This window comes from Saccopteryx bilineata, chromosome 4 (assembly GCF_036850765.1).
Source record: "Saccopteryx bilineata isolate mSacBil1 chromosome 4, mSacBil1_pri_phased_curated, whole genome shotgun sequence".
Lineage (NCBI taxonomy): Eukaryota > Metazoa > Chordata > Mammalia > Chiroptera > Emballonuridae > Saccopteryx > Saccopteryx bilineata.
In genome coordinates, this window is record NC_089493.1 from 298,354,073 (window position 1) to 298,371,094 (window position 17,022).

A 17,022-nucleotide genomic window follows, 5' to 3' on the forward strand; every position below is an offset into this window, starting at 1 on the left:
ATCCGCACCCCCTGGTCCGCTTGTACGCCGCTCTCCCCAGCCTGCCCCGTCCATGCCGCCGGCAGCCGGAGGAGGGACCCCCGCGAGTTCCTGGTCCCACGTGGGCAGCTCGGCGGTTCCGCAGCGCGCCCGCGGGGAGCCTCGCACGTCAGTCACCAGGTACACAGGAGGCGCCCAATAGACGCGGTGCCGCGGTCCCGCCCCTCGCCGGCCGCGCTGCCGGAGTCCCGCCCCATAGGCCCCGCCCTTCATCTGAGCCCCGGCCCTCGTCGGCCCCGGAGCCCCGCCCCTCGCCGGCCGCGCCGCCGGAGTCCCGCCCCGTAGGCCCCGCCCTTCATCTGAGCCCCGGCCCTCGTCGGCCCCGGAGCCCCGCCCCTCGCCGGCCGCGCCACCGGAGTCCCGCCCCTCGTAGGCCCCGTCCCTCATCAGAGCCCCGCCCCTCGCCGGCCGCGCCTCCGGAGTCCCGCCCCCTTGTCAGTCCCGCCCCTCGTCGGAGCCCCGCCCCTCGCCGCCACACCGCCTACCCCTGCATATCTGCTCCCACAGGTTCTTGCTCGGCGGTTCTGCAGCCTTTCCCGGCGACACGGGCCGCTCCCCGGACGCGGAGCCCACGGCGGGCACTGGCGTCCTGGGCGTGAGAGGCGACTCTAAGGAGCCGGTCAGCTCTTCCCGCTGAGCCGTGCGGATGCCCACCCGTCCGTAAGCCGCCATTGTTGCGGTTTCCACGGCAACCGCGCTCCTCTCAGCCGTGACCCGGAAGAAGCAACAACTCGCGGCGGCTGGCCAGGGTCTCGAGGTCGACTTCCGGGTCACGGCGGAGCGGGTTCTCCTGCGGAGGCGAAGTTTTGGCCTGCAGGTGAGGGTGGCGGGGTCTGCAGATGGGGCTCGGGATGCGGGGGCGCACGGAGGGAAAAGCGGGCGCCCTGCGCCGCCACGTTCGCGCCCCCGGGTCTCCGATGTGCGCTCGCCCCGCCTGGGGCCGCCGCCTCCAGGAAGCCCTCCTCCCCTGGGAGCCGAGCCCCCAGCGTGTTCCTCCCAGTGTGTTTGTGCTCCCGTGCGGGGCACCGGCTCCGAGCCCCGCGGCCCGCTGTCCAGCCCCTCGTGTGCCGCTTGCCGGCCTTGGGGACCCAGGGCCTCCCCGTGCACGTCTCTGAGACGGGGCGGCCGCGCCGGGGACACCGGTTCTCGCGAGGCCCCCCGGCGGACTCCATTCCTCCCCCTTCGGCGTTGGGGTCGCGGGACGGAGAGGGCGGTCTTCGCTGCGGAGGAGGCTGGACGCTGCCGTGTGCGGGACGGCGGGGACGGGGAGCGAGGGGGACAGGGTTGACCAGGATCCCCCCCGCTTCTCTGTGGTCCTCGGCTCCAGTGGCCACTCGTCCGTCGGAGGCGCTCGTGGCTGACCCCTCTCCTTCGTCCGTCCCTCGTTCCCGTCCTCTGCCCGTCTTTTAGTGTCCCTCTCTCAAGTCCCGTCCCAGGCTCTTTCTGCTGAACGCTTAAGTACCGTCCATAAATTCCAAAATCCAGGTCGCCCATGTTGGCCTCGTCCCCTCTGAGCCTCAAGACTCGTGCACCCGCCTGGCCAGCGAATGTCTCCACTTGGACATCTCAGGTCCTCTGTTCAAACCCGCGTGCCTCCAGCCCCCAGCCCCCCACCGCACGGCCTGCAGGTCCTTTGTGTCCAGGCTTAGCGCCAGGGTCCTGCCGCTGCCCGCGCTGGAAGACTGACCTTCAGAAAGTTCCCGGACAGCCGGTAGTCTAGGTTAGAAGCTCTCCGTGACCCTGACGTGACTGCTGTTCTGCTTTCATCACCTGTGTCATCTGTGTTTTACGTCTCTCCCCTCCCACACCTGCTTGCCTCGTGATGGCTTCTTGTTCCTCTCTACCTTCACTGTTCATCCCTCATTCAGTGAGGACGTATGTCTGAGCACCTGCCTCGTGCGAGGTGCAGAGTTAGGCCCTGGGAATTCAGGCAGACTGTTTTATTGCACTTCACGGGTGATGTGTTTTCACAACCAGAAAGCACCACCCCCACCAGCAAAAAAGACTGCTCCTGGGCTTTACGATGCTCGTTCTATCTATTACGGCGGTTTGGAACTGGCCCCGCAAAAGTCTGTCACCAAGGTCTGCAGAAAACCAGACAGGAGTCAACGTGTCTCTCCAGGTGTCCCTGCAGTGGTTAGGAATGCACCTGTGCTCCACCAGAGGCCTGGCCTGGCGCTTTGACGCTGCTGAAAGTGAGGCTGGCCCCATGTGGACCCCCTGGGCTCTGAGGCTGAAGAAAGCTAGGAGGTGGAGAAGCTCCTGACCTTTTCCTACCAGGGTAGGCAGGTGGGAAATTTCTGTTGAACGAGTGAGGAGGCTTAGAGATTTGAGGAAGGGGTTTAGGAAAAGGAGTCAACAACGTAGCAAGCCCACTCTACAGATTGTCTCCTTTATCCTCTCCAGTAGCCCTCTGAGAAGTGGCATTTCTCTCCTTTTCCCAGGTGGGGAAATTAAGGCTTCAGGGAGAACAGGGGAACATCTTAGGGTAAGGGAGCAGTTTGGATTTGAACCTGGAGCTGTCTGAATGTAGCTCCACTCAGTTTCTTTGCTCATGTTTCCCTTTGCTCCACAGGAATCATTCCCTAGTATTTGAGACCATTGACTCAGAGAAATGTGACTCTTGGTAAATCTAGTTGAATTGTGCACAGGGCAACTTGGTGTAGGGATAATATGTCCTATTTCTTTTTTCAGGAATGATCACCAAGAGCCACAAGGGAGACCTGGGCCTTGGGCTTCTGGAAAAAAACAAGAAGAAGAAGAAAGTGGCCGTCAAAGAGCCAGAGACTCAGTACTCAGTTTTAAACAATAACAGTTATTTCTCTGAGGTCTGTCCTCTAAGAGCCACATCAACCTTGAAGAATGTGACCCGAGGACAGACGCCCGATACGACTCCAGTGAAGAAGAAGAAGAAGAAGAAGAAGAAGAAGGGCCACAGCCCCCTCTGTGAGGAACACCTAGACCCTGAGACCACGCCCCGTGCCAGGGGGACAGAGAAGCCTCCCAGCCCCAGGACACAGGCTCGGGGGCCATCCGAGTTCCTCGGCGGGGAGAAGAAGAAGAAGAGAAAGTCCTTGTGTCCTCTGGCCACGTCCCCTGGTTTGAGGATGAAGACCTCCCCGGATCCCAGACACAGTGAGGAAGTGACCCGAGTTGGCAAGAAGCTCAAAAAACACAAGAAGGAGAAGAAGGCCCGGGAGGCCACGGCCTTTTCAGTCAGGGACCCTGGCTTCTGCGAGGCCAGCGATGCTGGGCACACCTGCCCAGTGGGGAAGGGTGGCCAGGAACAGGTAGCCGTGGGGCGGAAGAGGAAGCAGGAGAGCCCCAGGGAGCGCACCAAGAAGGTGAAGAAGAGAAAGGAACTCGAAGAGGAGGGAGACGCACCCCTCGGTCACCCCAGGCCTTCCAGGGCCGTGGAGGGCAGCCAGCGGAAAGGCAGGAAGAAGAAGCCAGGCAAAGCCGAGGCTTCAGAGTGCATCCCAGTAGGAGATGGCACCAAGGCCCCGGCGAAGAAGAAAGTGAAGTCCAGTAAAAAGGAAGAGCGGCCGGACATGGAGGAGTCAGCTCCAAAGAAGAAGAAGAAGAAGAGGAAAGAGAGCAGAGGAGCAGGAGAGCCTTGGGAGGAGGTAGTCTGTCCTTCCAGGCGGACTGGACGGGAGAGCTGGGTGGAGGTGGGCGGGCGTGTGGGCACACGGGCAACTCGGTGGTTTAGCTTCTAGGACCCTGTTTCAACTCACTCGAGCCAGAAAAGGGATTTACTGACCTGAAACTGGAGAGTTGAGAGCTGTCGAGCCCTTGGCGAAGGCTGGGTCGGGCCCAGGAAGAGGGGCTCGGGTAGACTGGCTGAGAGGCGAGCCCTCAGGGGCTGGGTCAGCAGGAAGAGGGGCTCGGGTAGACTGGCTGAGGGGCGAGCCCTCAGGGGCTGGGTCAGCAGGAAGAGGGGCTTGGGTAGACTGGCTGAGGGACGAGCCCTCAGGGGCTGGGTCAGCAGGAAGAGGGGCTTGGGTAGACTGGCTGAGGGGCGAGCCCTCAGGCTGGGTCGGCAGGAAGGTGTCCAGGTAGCACTGGCTGAGGGGCGAGCCCGCAGGGGCTGGGTCAGCAGGAAGGTGTCCGTGCAGCACTGGCTGAGGGACGAGCCCCCGGGGGCTGGGTCAGCAGGAAGAGGGGCTCGGGTAGACTGGCTGAGGGACGAGCCCTCAGGGGCTGGGTCAGCAGGAAGAGGGGCTCGGGTAGACTGGCTGAGGGACGAGCCCTCAGGGGCTGGGTCAGCAGGAAGAGGGGCTCGGGTAGACTGGCTGAGAGGCGAGCCCTCAGGGGCTGGGTCAGCAGGAAGAGGGGCTCGGGTAGACTGGCTGAGGGACGAGCCCTCAGGGGCTGGGTCAGCAGGAAGAGGGGCTCGGGTAGACTGGCTGAGGGACGAGCCTTCAGGGGCTGGGTCAGCAGGAAGAGGGGCTCGGGTAGACTGGCTGAGGGACGAGCCCCCGGGGGCTGGGTCAGCAGGAAGAGGGGCTCGGGTAGACTGGCTGAGGGACGAGCCCTCAGGGGCTGGGTCAGCAGGAAGAGGGGCTCGGGTAGACTGGCTGAGGGACGAGCCCTCAGGGGCTGGGTCAGCAGGAAGAGGGGCTCGGGTAGACTGGCTGAGGGACGAGCCTTCAGGGGCTGGGTCAGTAGGAAGGTGTCCGAATGGCCTGTGCTCAGCTCCCCCAGTGCAGCTGTGGGGGACAGGGGTGCTGGGTCCTAGATTTCTCCCGGTTGCCCCCGTCCACCATTAGACTTGATTTCAGCAGTCTCCTCCTCTGTTCCGAAACTCAGGCTCTAGGAGGAACCCCAGAGGTTTGGGAGCCCAACCCCCATCAGAATCTAGAACCCTTCCTGCCAGGAGCCCAGTGACAAGTAGTCAGCTCCTCTGCTTAGTAGGTGACAGGGCCTGTGCCGGGCAGAGCAGCCCCGAGCCAGGAGCGCCCTGTGTCTTCAGGGTCCGCCAGGTGGGGTGAGAGAGCGGAGCTGTTGGGGGTTGAGGGGAGTGTGGCCGCTGTACTGGAAGGGTCAGGGAACGTGGGCAGCCTGAGGTCTCTGAGAGGACAGCCCCGTCCGCAGGCAGGCCGGCCAGTGAGGTTGGCCTGTGGGAGCTGAGACCTGGGCGGGGCCTGGGGGCCTGTCCATCTGCAGGTGCGAGGCCCTGGGAGGAGCAGGGGCGGGGCTGGGGGGGTAGGGGGGGGCAGAGGCCACAGAAATCTGGAATTTGTGTCAACACGGTGGGCACTCTCAAAGTGTTTTAGGGAGTGGAATGGCATGATGTGATTGAGAGGTTTTTTGTTTGTTTGTTTTGAGATATAATTGACATAAAGTTTCGTGCATTTAAGGTGACGGCGTATTCTTTTTTTTTTTTTTTTACATAGGCAGAGATAGACAGGGACAGACAGACAGGAACGGAGAGAGATGAGAAGCATCAATCATCAGTTTCTCGTTGCGCATTGCGACTTCTTAGTTGTTCATTGATTGCTTTCTCACATGTGCCTTGACCGTGGGCCTTCAGCAGACCGAGTAACCCACTGCTGGAGCCAGTGACCTTGGGTCCAAGCTGGTGAGCTCTTTGCTCAAGCCAGATGAGCCCGCCTCAAGCTGGCGACCTCGGGGTCTCGAACCTGGGTCCTTCCACATCCCAGTCCGACGCTCTATCCACTGCGTCATCACCTGGTCAGGCGTGACGGCGTATTCGGCTGAGATTTGTAAAGGTCACCTGAGCTGCATGTGGAGTGGGCCTGAGTCGGGGCTGGGGGAGCAGGGGGTAGAGACTCCTCGTTTTCCAGGCAGAGCAGGCGGCGACTGGGCCCTGGGCGTGGGGTGGGCAGTGTGGAGGAGAGCTGGGCAGGTTTGGGTGACCGGGCCCTGGGCATGGGGTGGGCAGTGTGGAGGGGAGTTGGGCAGGTTTGGGTGACCGGGCCCTGGGCGTGGGGTGGTCAGTGTGGAGGAGAGCTGGGCAGGTTTGGGTGACCGGGCCCTGGGCGTGGGGTGGGCAGTGTGGAGGAGAGCTGGGCAGGTTTGGGTGACCGGGCCCTGGGCGTGGGGTGGGCAGTGTGGAGGGGAGTCGGGCAGGTTTGGGTGACCGGGCCCTGGGCGTGGGGTGGGCAGTGTGGAGGAGAGTTGGGCAGGTTTGGGTGACCGGGCCCTGGGCGTGGGGTGGGCAGTGTGGAGGAGAGTTGGGCAGGTTTGGGTGACCGGGCCCTGGGCGTGGGGTGGGCAGTGTGGAGGAGAGCTGGGCAGGTTTGGGTGACCGGGCCCTGGGCGTGGGGTGGGCAGTGTGGAGGGGAGTTGGGCAGGTTTGGGTGACCGGGCCCTGGGCGTGAGGTGGGCAGTGTGGAGGAGAGCTGGGCAGGTTTGGGTGACCGGGCCCTGGGCGTGGGGTGGGCAGTGTGGAGGAGAGTTGGGCAGGTTTGGGTGACCGGGCCCTGGGAGTGGGGTGGGCAGTGTGGAGGAGAGTTGGGCAGGTTTGGGTGACCGGGCCCTGGGCGTGGGGTGGGCAGTGTGGAGGAGAGCTGGGCAGGTTTGGGTGACCGGGCCCTGGGAGTGGGGTGGGCAGTGTGGAGGGGAGTTGGGCAGGTTTGGGCATGCTGACCCCCCCCTGCTCTCCTGGCCCTGCTGTCCCCTCTGCCCCCACCCTTGCTCCCACTATCAGTGGGGCCCTCGGCCTCTCGTCTTGCTGGTTTGCTGTCACCCTCAGAGGTCAGGTGGCTTCTGGCAGGAAAGGCCAGCACCCAGCCTGAGTCATGAGACCTGGGTTAGTGTCGGCCCTGTCCCTGAGCTGTGGGGGTGACCCCATGATGGTCACTGCACCCCTCTGAATCCTAGTTTCATCTGTGAAATAGGTCAGTACCACAGTTTGAGGGGGGGAGAGGGATGGAAGGTTAGGGTGTCATGTTCTGTAGGTGGTGGGTTGTGGGTTGGTGCTTGGGACGTGGGTGTTCCCTGGACTCATGACCTCACCCTGGACGGCTGCCGGGACAGAGGCCAGCATCTGCGTGACGCTTGCTCCCTTTGCTCTGCAGGAGCCCGACACAGACTTGGAGGTGGTTTTGGAAAAGAAGGGCAACATGGACGAGACGCACATAGACCAGGTACGGCCAGCCCTCCTCTCCCTCCCACGCGTCTGCTCTCTCTTCCCCTCTCAGGCCACAGGATCCTTGGTCTCAGGAGCACGCGGGGCTGCAGAGGCCACCTGGCCAGCTTCTGGGGCACCAGTCCCATGGCGGGGAACCCTGTGGCCTTCACCCACGTCGGGAGACACTTCCACTGCCAGGGCATTGGCGGAGGGAACATCCGGTGATTCAGAACCTCAGCAAGGCTCTCCTGCCTGTAACCCTGCAGGGAAAGCAGGGGTCGTGTCCCTGAGACCTAAAGCCAGGGCAGGGAACACAACACAGGCTCAGCCAGGCCCACTTGTTGCCACCACCCGGCTTCAAGCCAGGAGCGTTTAGAGACATGGTTCTGTTGTGGACCAGCTGCTGTTTTTCTCTCCCAGATCCCCTGGTAGGTGCATCCTGTAAAGGAGCTGGACTTTCTGGCATTGGGGTATTTTCACAACTCAGGACCCCAAAGCCTGGCAGACAGCGTAGTAACCACGTAGGCTTGGCCTTGGACCACTGCTGATGAGAGGACCGAGGGTAATCACCAGTGTCACTGACCCTCAGACAGGAGGAGACCGAAGGAGGTGGTGTGGTGAGGCCCTCGGCAGGACCTGCCGCATAGGCATACCTGTGCGTAACAAGTGGCGGCCTCCTGACAGCCTCCTCACGCTTGGTCAGCAAGGACCTGCTGGAGTGAAGCAGGAGGGTGTGGCGTGGAGATGGCCCTGGCCCCAGCCCTCCTCCAGGAGAGAGGCCTCATGTGCACTTATGTCTGAGGAGGGAGGCCTACAAGTGCCTCCGAGGTTCCAAGTGGAAGGATTGCCTTGGGGCCCTGGAGGGTCGTCTTAGGGCTGAGGCCCACTGGGGAGACACCATGTCCAGGGCCTGGCATGAGGGACAAGAGCTCCCAGACTCCTGCAGGGCACGGTCGTGCAGCGTGCCAGCCACACAGAAAGGGCTGTGGGGCGGGACCAACCGAGGTCCAGGCCTTTCCGGGTGCTCAGCCCTGCAGAGCTCAGCACAATACCAGGACCCCGAGAGTCGGCACGCCCCTGCACATCTGCATGTATTGAATACCTGACAATTTAAAAAAATGTTTTTAACCGTTTTGGATGACAGAGACTACCTCAGTGTGAGTGGAGTTTTCTGTCTGGGCTCTGTCTTTCCCATTGCTACTAAAAGTTCATTGTTTAAAAATCAGAGAAAAGGTAACTTCAAATCTTACCACCTAATAACCACTGTTGACCCTTTGTTGTCAGGTTCATCCAGATTTACCCTTTCTAGTTACATATGTGTAATTTTACTGTTTTTCCAGTTACAGTTGACACACACTATTGCATTAGTTTCAGGTGTATAACATAATGACTAGACACATATGTAATTATGGCGTTATCACCCTGCTAAGCCTGGTGCCCGCTGGTCAGCGTGCGTACCTGCGCGCTCCACTGCTGACTGCTCCCTGCGCTGCACTGGACGTCCCCACGAGTGTTCCGCTGCTGCTTCACCCCTTCCACCCACACTGCCCCCAGCCCCGTGACCGGACACTCATTTTCTGCATCTAGGGAATTATTTGTTTTATTCATTTAGATTCCACAAGTAAGGGAAATAGTGTGGTATTTGTCTTTCTCTGACTTATTTCACTTCTCATAATACCCTGTAGATCCATCCCTGTTTTCACAAATGGTAAGATTTCATTCTTTTCATGGACAAGTAATATTCTGTTGTGTATATGCACCCATTTTGAATTAATTTTTGTGCAGGGGGACAATGTGTAGTCAAGTTTCATTCTTTTGCATGTGGTTTTTCCATTTTCCCAGCACCCTTTATTCAAGAGGCCCCTTTTCTCCAGTGTGTGGTTTTGGTCCCCTTGTTGAAGACTGTCTGTGTATATATGTAGTTTTATTTCTGGGCTCAAGATTCTGTTCCATTGGTCTGTCTGTCTGTCCTTCTGCCCGTACCGTGCTGTTTTGATTATCATGGCTCTGGAGTATAATGATGCCTCCAGCTGCTTCATTCTTTCTTCTCAGGGTTGCTTTGGCTATTTGAAGTTTCTTATGGTTCCATGCAAACCTGGTGAATTTTTTGTTTTATTTCTTTTAAAAATTACATTGGGGTTTTAATGGGGATTGCATTAAATGATACAAATTTCCCTCTCATTCCTTTCGCTGCATCCCAGAAATTTTGATATTCTGTGTTGTCATTTTCATTTCTCTGTATATATCTTTTGATCTTTGCTTTTATTCTGTGACTAAATCATTTTTTAAAAGTATGTTGTTTAATTTCCACATTTTTGTGGGTTTCTTTACTTCCTTTTTTCAGTTGAATTCTAATTTCAAAGCCTTATGGTCAGAGAATATGCTTGGTATAATTTTAGTCTCTAGTATATTGAAGTCAGTTTTGTAGCCCAATTTTGGTCTATCTTTGAGAATGTTTCATGCGCATTGGGGAAAAAATGTATATTCTGATGTTCTGGGTGAAATATTCTATAAATGTCTGTTATGTCCATTGGTTTAATGTATCGTTTAAGGCTGATACTTCTTAATTGATTATCTACTTGGATGAGCTTTCTAAAGCTGTCAGCGGTGTGTTGAGATCTCCAAGTATTACTGTGTTTTTGCCATTTTATGTTTTGTTTTCTAGTAGCTGTGTCTCCTGTGGTTCTTTGTGTTTCTGCTCTCTGCGTCCCTCTGTTCCACCCTCGAGCTTGTTGAGCATCCTACCACCATGTCTTTGAATTCTTTATCAGGCAAATCATTGACCTCTGTTTCATTGAGTTTTTCTCATTCCCTCCTTTGGGGCATATTCTTCTATCTCCCCCTTTTGTTTGACTTTCTCTTTTTGTTCCTGTTAGGTAAATGAAGTAGCTGTCTCTCCCAGTCTTGAAAAGGTGGCTTCTCTGTGCCAGATTGTTTTCACAGGCTGGTTGTAATCAAGTGGGGTGTGCACAGTGCCTGCTGTGCTGCATGGCCAGTGGGTATTGGTTGCTGGTCGGGCATCCTGGCATGGGCCTGCTTTTCTCTCAGACCTGGGCAGGGCTGCCTGGTATGTATATGGTGCTGTCTATTGCCTGAGCTGGGTGTGAGCAGGGTTGCTCTGGGCAGGCCCAGGGCAGCACCCTAATTGTTCTGCGCTTTCTCTGCACAGGGCACCCCCGTGTGCACACCGCAGCCTCGGCTGGTTCCAGGCCGTCTCCAGGCGGGGCAGCTCTCTGGGCAGGGTCTGCAGCTTCCCAGTTCTGCACTCTGGACGGGGGCGGCCTGCACTCCGCACTCCGCACTCCGGACGGGGGCGGTCTGCACTCTGCACTCTGGACGGGGGCGGCCTGCACTCCGCACTCTGGACGGGGGCGGTCTGCACTCTGCACTCTGGACGGGGGCGGTCTGCACTCCGCACTCCGCACTCTGGACGGGGGCGGTCTGCACTCCGCACTCCGCACTCTGGACGGGGGCGGTCTGCACTCCGCACTCCGCACTCTGGACGGGGGCGGTCTGCACTCTGCACTCTGGACGGGGGCGGTCTGCACTCCGCACTCTGCACTCTGGACGGGGGGGCGGTCTGCACTCCGCACTCCGGACTCCGCACGGGGGCGGTCTGCACTCTGCACTCTGCACTCTGGACGGGGGGCGGTCTGCACTCTGCACTCTGGACGGGGGAGGGGGGGGGGCGGGCGGTCTGCACTCTGCACGCTGCACTCCGGACGGGGGCGGTCTGCACTCTGCACTCCGGACGGGGGCGGTCTGCACTCTGCACTCTGGATGGGGGTGGTCTGCACTCTGGACAGGGGCGGTCTGCACTCTGGACAGGGGCGGTCTGCATGTGCCCCACACCGAGTGGGTACAGGAAGCGGCACTCTGATGCACCTGCCAGACTGATTCCAGGCGGGGCCCTTCCTGTCCTGCTGGAGCGTGGCCCAGGCGGGTGGCTGGGTTCTCACCGTGGCTGCCCTGCAGGTGGCCCAGAGAACCCGCTAGAGCTCCCGCCCCCTGTCCAGGCTCAGGGAAAAGGCGAACAGTGGCGCTCACGGGCTCCTCCTGTCCCTGGGTGTTGCCCGAGCTCCCAGAGGGCTCCCAGCCCGCAGCGTCCTCTGGGCCTCTCTCCTAGTGGTTGTGCAGAAGCTGCGCAGTCGGCCCTCAGCTGTTTCTCGGGAGCGGTTGCTCTCAGGGCCGGTGGACATTGTGTCTGTGGGAGGGCTGTGCTCAGCATTTTCCTGCCCTTGAACGCTCACTCGTAAGGACCGGCTAAGCAAGGATAAGCGAGGCCTGCCTGCTTTGTAGGCCGCAGGATCGCAGCCGGCAAGATGCTAAGAGGCCACTTTAGGAAAATGCCCCACCTTTTTCTAAGTTTTAAGCTCAAAGGAAAACGTTTATTTTCTTTTCTCTCCCTTGCTCAGGTGAGGCGAAAGGCCTTGCAAGAAGAGATTGATCGTGAGTCAGGCAAAACGGAAGCCGCCCAAGCCCGGAAGTGGACAGTAAGTTTGATGCCCGAGCTCCGAGGTAGCACTGAGCCTCGTGAGCCCTGCCCCGCTCCTGGCCGCAGTGACAGGAGACCAAGGTGGCCCAACACAGCCGCTGCGTCCGCCGCAGAACTTGTCTGGAGTTCGTTCCCTTCGCTGATCCTGGTCTGCATGACTTCGGCACCCTCGTCGTCTGGGGAGCTGGTTTGCCTCTCCACAGACGGGGAGGAAGGGGGTCTTTTAGGCCCTTCTCCGAGGGGCTCCCTGGCACTTCCTTGAGCGTGGGTGGTTGGTGCAGGGGGCAGGGGTGGCGGTGTGCCCGGGACAGGAACTGGGAAGCCTGAGTGTCTGGTCTGGCTCAGCCTCCGGCTTGGCTGTGACCCCTTCTCTTGGCCTCCACTCCCTTTCTGCTGTAAAATTTAGTGCTTTTGGGAAGAGAAATGCCTTTCAAATTGATACTTGCCCTTCTCCATCCTCTAAATAATTGAAACTGGAGGATGATGGGTGAGTGCCAGCTGGTCAGGCGAGGTGTGCAGGGGGGTGAGGTGTGCAGGGGGGTGAGGTGTGCAGGGGGGTGAGGTGTGCAGGGGGGTGAGGTGTGCAGGGGGGTGAGCTGTGCAGGGGGGTGAGCTGTGCAGGGAGGTGAGGTGTGCGGGTGGTGCGGGTGGTGAGCTGTGCAGGGGGGTGAGCTGTGTAGGGAGGTGAGGTGTGCGGGGGGGGGTGAGCTGTGCGGGTGGTGAGGTGTGCAGGGGGGTGAGGTGTGCAGGGGGGTGAGGTGTGCGGGGGGTGAGCTGTGCAGGGGGGTGAGCTGTGCAGGGGGGTGAGCTGTGTAGGGAGGTGAGGTGTGCGGGGAGGCGAGGTGTGCGGGGCGCGAGCTGTGCGGGTGGCGAGCTGTGCCGGGGGGCGAGGTGTGCGGGGGGGGTGAGGTGTGCGGGTGGTGAGCTGTGCAGGGGGGATGAGCTGTGCAGGGGGGTGAGGTGTGCAGGGGGGTGAGCTGTGCAGGGAGGCGAGGTGTGCGGGGAGGCGAGGTGTGCGGGGGGCGAGCTGTGCGGGTGGCGAGCTGTGCGGGGGGCGAGGTGTGCAGGGGGTGAGCTGTGGGGGGGTGAGCTGTGCAGGGGGGTGAGCTGTGTGGGAGGTGAGCTGTGCGTGCTGTTTGCTGTGAGTTAGTGGGGAGAAGTAAAGTGCAGCTGGGCGTGTGAATTTGCTCTGGTGTTGGCCAGACTCGACGGGGCCCTAGGGGGTCAGATGCGGCTTGTGTCCTAGTTCAACTGCAGACCTCCGTTTCCTGAGCAGGGGAAGGGGCGGGGTGGTGACAGCACCCTCATCGGGCTCTCGGGAGAGTGAAGAAGCCTGAGCGGTTCTGAGCACTGTACCCGCCAGAGCCACACTCACTCGCGTGTCCTCCTGCTACATGGGCTGGGCAAGGACAGAAATAACACCTTCTCCTCTTCACACAGGGAACTCAGTTTGGCCAGTGGGACACTGCTAGTTTTGAAAACGAGGAACAGAAACTGAAATTTCTCAAACTTATGGGTGGCTTTAAAAACCGGCCCCCGTCGTTCAGCTGCGCCCCCGACGCCACTGGAAGGCCCAACATGGCGCTCAGCAGGAGGGCCGCCGACAGGCTGCAGCAGAGCCTGCAGCAGGACTACGACCGGGCCCAGGGCTGGAAGAGCAGCCGGCGCGCTGGCCTTGGCTTCCCCACCGCAAACAAGGTTTTCTATATCGACAGGAGCGCCTCCAAGTCGGTCAAGTTTGAAGATTAAATCCTATTATCAAGTTTCCCCAGTCAGAATTGCTTCTTTGACTCAGTTATGCAGACGAAAGCCTCTGTCGGTGTCTCCTAGAACGACAGAGGCGAGGACCACTCTGGGATGTGCGTGGACGAGCTGTGGGGCAGCTCCGGTCTCAGAGCCAGGAGAACATGGTCGTGGCTGGCCACCACTGGCTTTGTATTGACCCTTCCAGCCCCATCTGAGGACACCCGTGTGTGAAGAGCAGACGTGTGGAGTCCCAGGATGTACGTGCCAGACACGTGCTAATGTGTGTCACTTGCATTAATGTGTTTAATTTTATTAATGAAATAGGTGCTGTTACATCCCCATCTTGTAGATGAGGAAACAGATTCAGGGATAAAGTAGCCACATTGCCAGGGTCACCCAGACACTAAGTGCCAAGGGCTGTACTTGTGTATGTCCAGCCTTCCATCGCGTCACCCCTCTGAATGTCCCCTCCTGGAATTTCTCCTGGATTACTCACTGGGGATTAAAAGGTCTTCTTATGGAAGGGACAGAAGTCTAATCTCAGACAGGAAGTGGAATTAGTGAGAACCCAAAGTAACAAGCTTGACTTCCTGTCCTGGAGCTGCTGCCGGCAAGGAAGCATCTGAGTGGCCACCCCGCGGGTGGGCCTGCGCTTCCTCTGTTGCTAGGAAACGTGTTTCTAAACCAGTCTGATCATTCACGCCCCCTGCTTTCCAACCCTAGCATCAAACCTGGGTTTCCTGTGTTGGCTTTAACTGGGTTCTGAGCAGGGCATTTTAAAAGGGGTTAGTCCTACACAGGAACCAATCGCAGATTCCCAGGGTTGTGTCGATTATAGAGTCTCTTCTATCACGAGGAAGGAATCCCGGGTGACTTCTTGGTAGAGGTTAAATGTCAGGAGGACAGACATGTGGGAATGACAAGAAGTCGTCTCATCAGTTGCCCCATCTCCTGGAATCAAGTCAGCCTCACAGTGCTCCAGACACGGACCAGCGTGATACGGCCGCCTCTCCGCTCCCCTAGCATTTTGCCCCGTTATACAGGTTTTCATCGGGCCATTTTTACATCAGTTGGCCTGATGCCTCCTACAGACACCCCGTGTCAGGCAGGCCCCCACAGCCAGGAGACTCAGCTCAGACAGCAGGGAGTCCTGATGGAGGGGAGTCCAGCAGCTCCAAGGAAACATTCTATCTCTGTTCCATCGTCAGCAGAGGCTTCATCAGGCTGGAGAGACAGCCGTAGCAATTCCAGGCAGCTTATCCAGACACTAGAACATTCCAGAGGAAGGAGGAGAGCCTGTGGCTCAAGGAAACTTCCAGAAGCCCCTCAAGACCTTTCATCATAACTCTTGCCCGTGCCAGAAACAGCCCCCGATATATGGCAGGTTCCCTCAGGCCGATCAGTGAGGAAAGGTGAGGACTGCCTGCTGGCCAGACGAACAGGCAGAGGGCAGGCAGGCCGGCCGGCCCGGGCACTGAGCAGGCAGAGGCCAGGTCCAGTCCCACCGATCTGCACGAGCAGTAACTAGGGTGGGCCACTGCCCTCAGGCCACGAATTTGACCTTTCATGGATTCAACCTTGAATCTATCCAAAATGGAAGAAGCATCCAAATGCCAGAGTGTGCGGTTCTGCGTTGGAGTCAGCTCCTCTGGGCACTTCCTCTGCCGAGGGACTAAACCCTGCTGGCCTTGACCAGCGTCACAGGACTTCCTGTTGTGTAAAGGGAGCCAGCTGGCTGCTCCTTGTTTCTATCTGGCCAAGAGATCACACTCCTGTGGCCCTACCTCAGCTCAGGAGGAAGGACTGTGGTCAGCCATCTCTTCGGTGATTCTGAAGAAGGACTGTCCACTCTTGTCCCCAGTGATACCTCTTAGGTGTGGATACCTCTTAGGTGTGGTCAGGCCTTTCACCTCTTGTTCTTTAGTATAAGTAGTCCAACAGGGTTTCACTTCTGTACTCGGACCAGTGTCTGAAGAGGTCAGTCAAGTTTGTTGCAGTCTGTTCCTGAGCCGGGTCCAGCTAGAAAAGTCGGGCAGCCAGGACAGCAGGTGTCACAGTGTCCCCAGACTGGACTTAACCTGTGTGTGCAGACTGCCACTGCTCAGAGGTCAGTGTTGTGACAGACTCCAGTCTGGAGTGGACTCACGGTCTGACCGGTGTTAGCCGGGCTCCTGTCCTTTGTAGATGGAACCACGTTGGCTTCAGCCAGCCTGCCACCCCTTGTCCGGCGCCTGCCGCAAACTGCAGCCTTTTTGGGGTGTTTTCCACGTTCTTCATGTCTTGACTTTGAGAACACAGCCTGCCTCCATTGGAACGAGGCAGGTTTGGGTTTCTGCTCGGAATCGGGATGGGCGGGGGCATCTAGTGTGGCCAAGGTCTGTCTCGCTTGTTGACTTTCTCCCTCAGGAGTATCTTACTGAAGGGCCCTCCTCTGGCAAGACCCTTCCCTCCCAGTGTCCCCTGCAGGTCCTGATTCTTGGCCACCTTATTCTTTCTGTCTCTGACTCTGTCCACCAGGCCCAGCCCCAAGGCTGCCTCTACAACCAGACGAAAAGTATTTCCCAAATAAACAGTTCTCCTCTAAAATAAACCGCTCATTCAGTTCTATAAACTTAGAACTACTAGTGGGTTTGCAGCTGGCAGAAACCCCCAAGATAATCCACTTCCTAATCATTAGAACTGTGACTACATTAGGGTACAAAAGAGGGTTCAAGTAGCAGAGAATTAAGGTTGTTAATTAGATGACCTTAAAATAAGATTATTCTGGATTATCCGATAGGCCCAATCCAATCTCAAGGGTTCTTTCATGTACAAGAGGGGGACACGTGTGGAGACTGGTAAGGACTCCACAAGCCACTGCTGGTTGTGAAGGTGGCGGAAAGGACCCCACGACAAGGGACACACGCGGCCTCTCGAAGCTGGAAAAGGCCAGGAAGGGGGCTCTGCCCCGGAGGAACCAGGACCGGCAGTACCGTTCTGCAGTGAGGCCGGCTGGGAGTGGACTTCTGACCAGCAGAACTGTAAGGTGATAAAACTGTCTTAAACAACTGAGTGTATGGTATTTTGTTAAAGAAGTGATAGAAAATGAATACAGGTATCATGCGTAAGTTTTCCTCATTTTTACCTCATTTACTAAAATTCTTAGGGTTTGTTAGTGTTCCATCCTGCTTTGTAATGAGAGTAGAGTTCACCCCATGGAGGCTGTGGTGTTCAGGGACTGCTAATTGATTTAGTCATGGGCTGGAGAAAACCACGTGAGCATAGAAAACCTCAGCCTCTGCCTTGCCAGGGAGCATAACTTAGAAGCTCTCGGAGTCTGTGTCACTGACCTATTGTGGAAGCTCCAAGTCCAAGAGAGGAAGAGCAGTCAGACCTGCTGGCTCGGGCTGGGGACTCAGGCTGACGTGCTCAAGCTACAGTAGAAGAAACGACTTCAAACACAAAATTTGTGAATTTGTCATCTTTTAAAATTTAAATAGTGTATCGTAAAGGGGTCTTGGGAATAATGTTGTGAATAAAGGTTTCTTGGGGACACCTGAGCATGTCAGCGTGCTCTGCATTTGTGCATGTCTTGTCCAGTGAAGGACCTTCTTCAGCACCTGCTGTCCTTCAGCGACCATTTCTCACCAGAATTCCTTAGCCA

General features: G+C 58.0%; 2 protein-coding genes across 3 annotated transcripts in view; one reads left to right on the forward strand and one right to left on the reverse strand.

Moving 5' to 3' along the window:
* The window catches only part of IQCK (IQ motif containing K), a 67,623-nt gene extending 66,799 nt beyond the window's left edge, over positions 1 to 824 (reverse strand). The window contains exon 1 of one of the 2 annotated variants that reach the window (XM_066275964.1): positions 525 to 824. In XM_066275964.1, coding sequence (XP_066132061.1) covers positions 525 to 711 — 187 coding nt within the window. In that variant the 5' untranslated portion in view covers positions 712 to 824. The remainder of the gene's footprint in view (positions 1 to 524) is intronic. The other variant, XM_066275965.1, reaches the window with a different exon arrangement.
* On the forward strand, positions 738 to 16,918 carry KNOP1 (lysine rich nucleolar protein 1). Its single transcript, XM_066275963.1, has 5 exons — positions 738 to 856; positions 2,734 to 3,665; positions 7,086 to 7,154; positions 11,554 to 11,631; positions 13,074 to 16,918. The coding sequence occupies exons 2-5, from the start codon at positions 2,736 to 2,738 to the stop codon at positions 13,380 to 13,382; spliced, it is 1,386 nt and encodes a 461-aa protein (XP_066132060.1). The 5' UTR covers positions 738 to 856; positions 2,734 to 2,735; the 3' UTR covers positions 13,383 to 16,918.
* Positions 16,919 to 17,022: the final 104 nt, after the last annotated feature.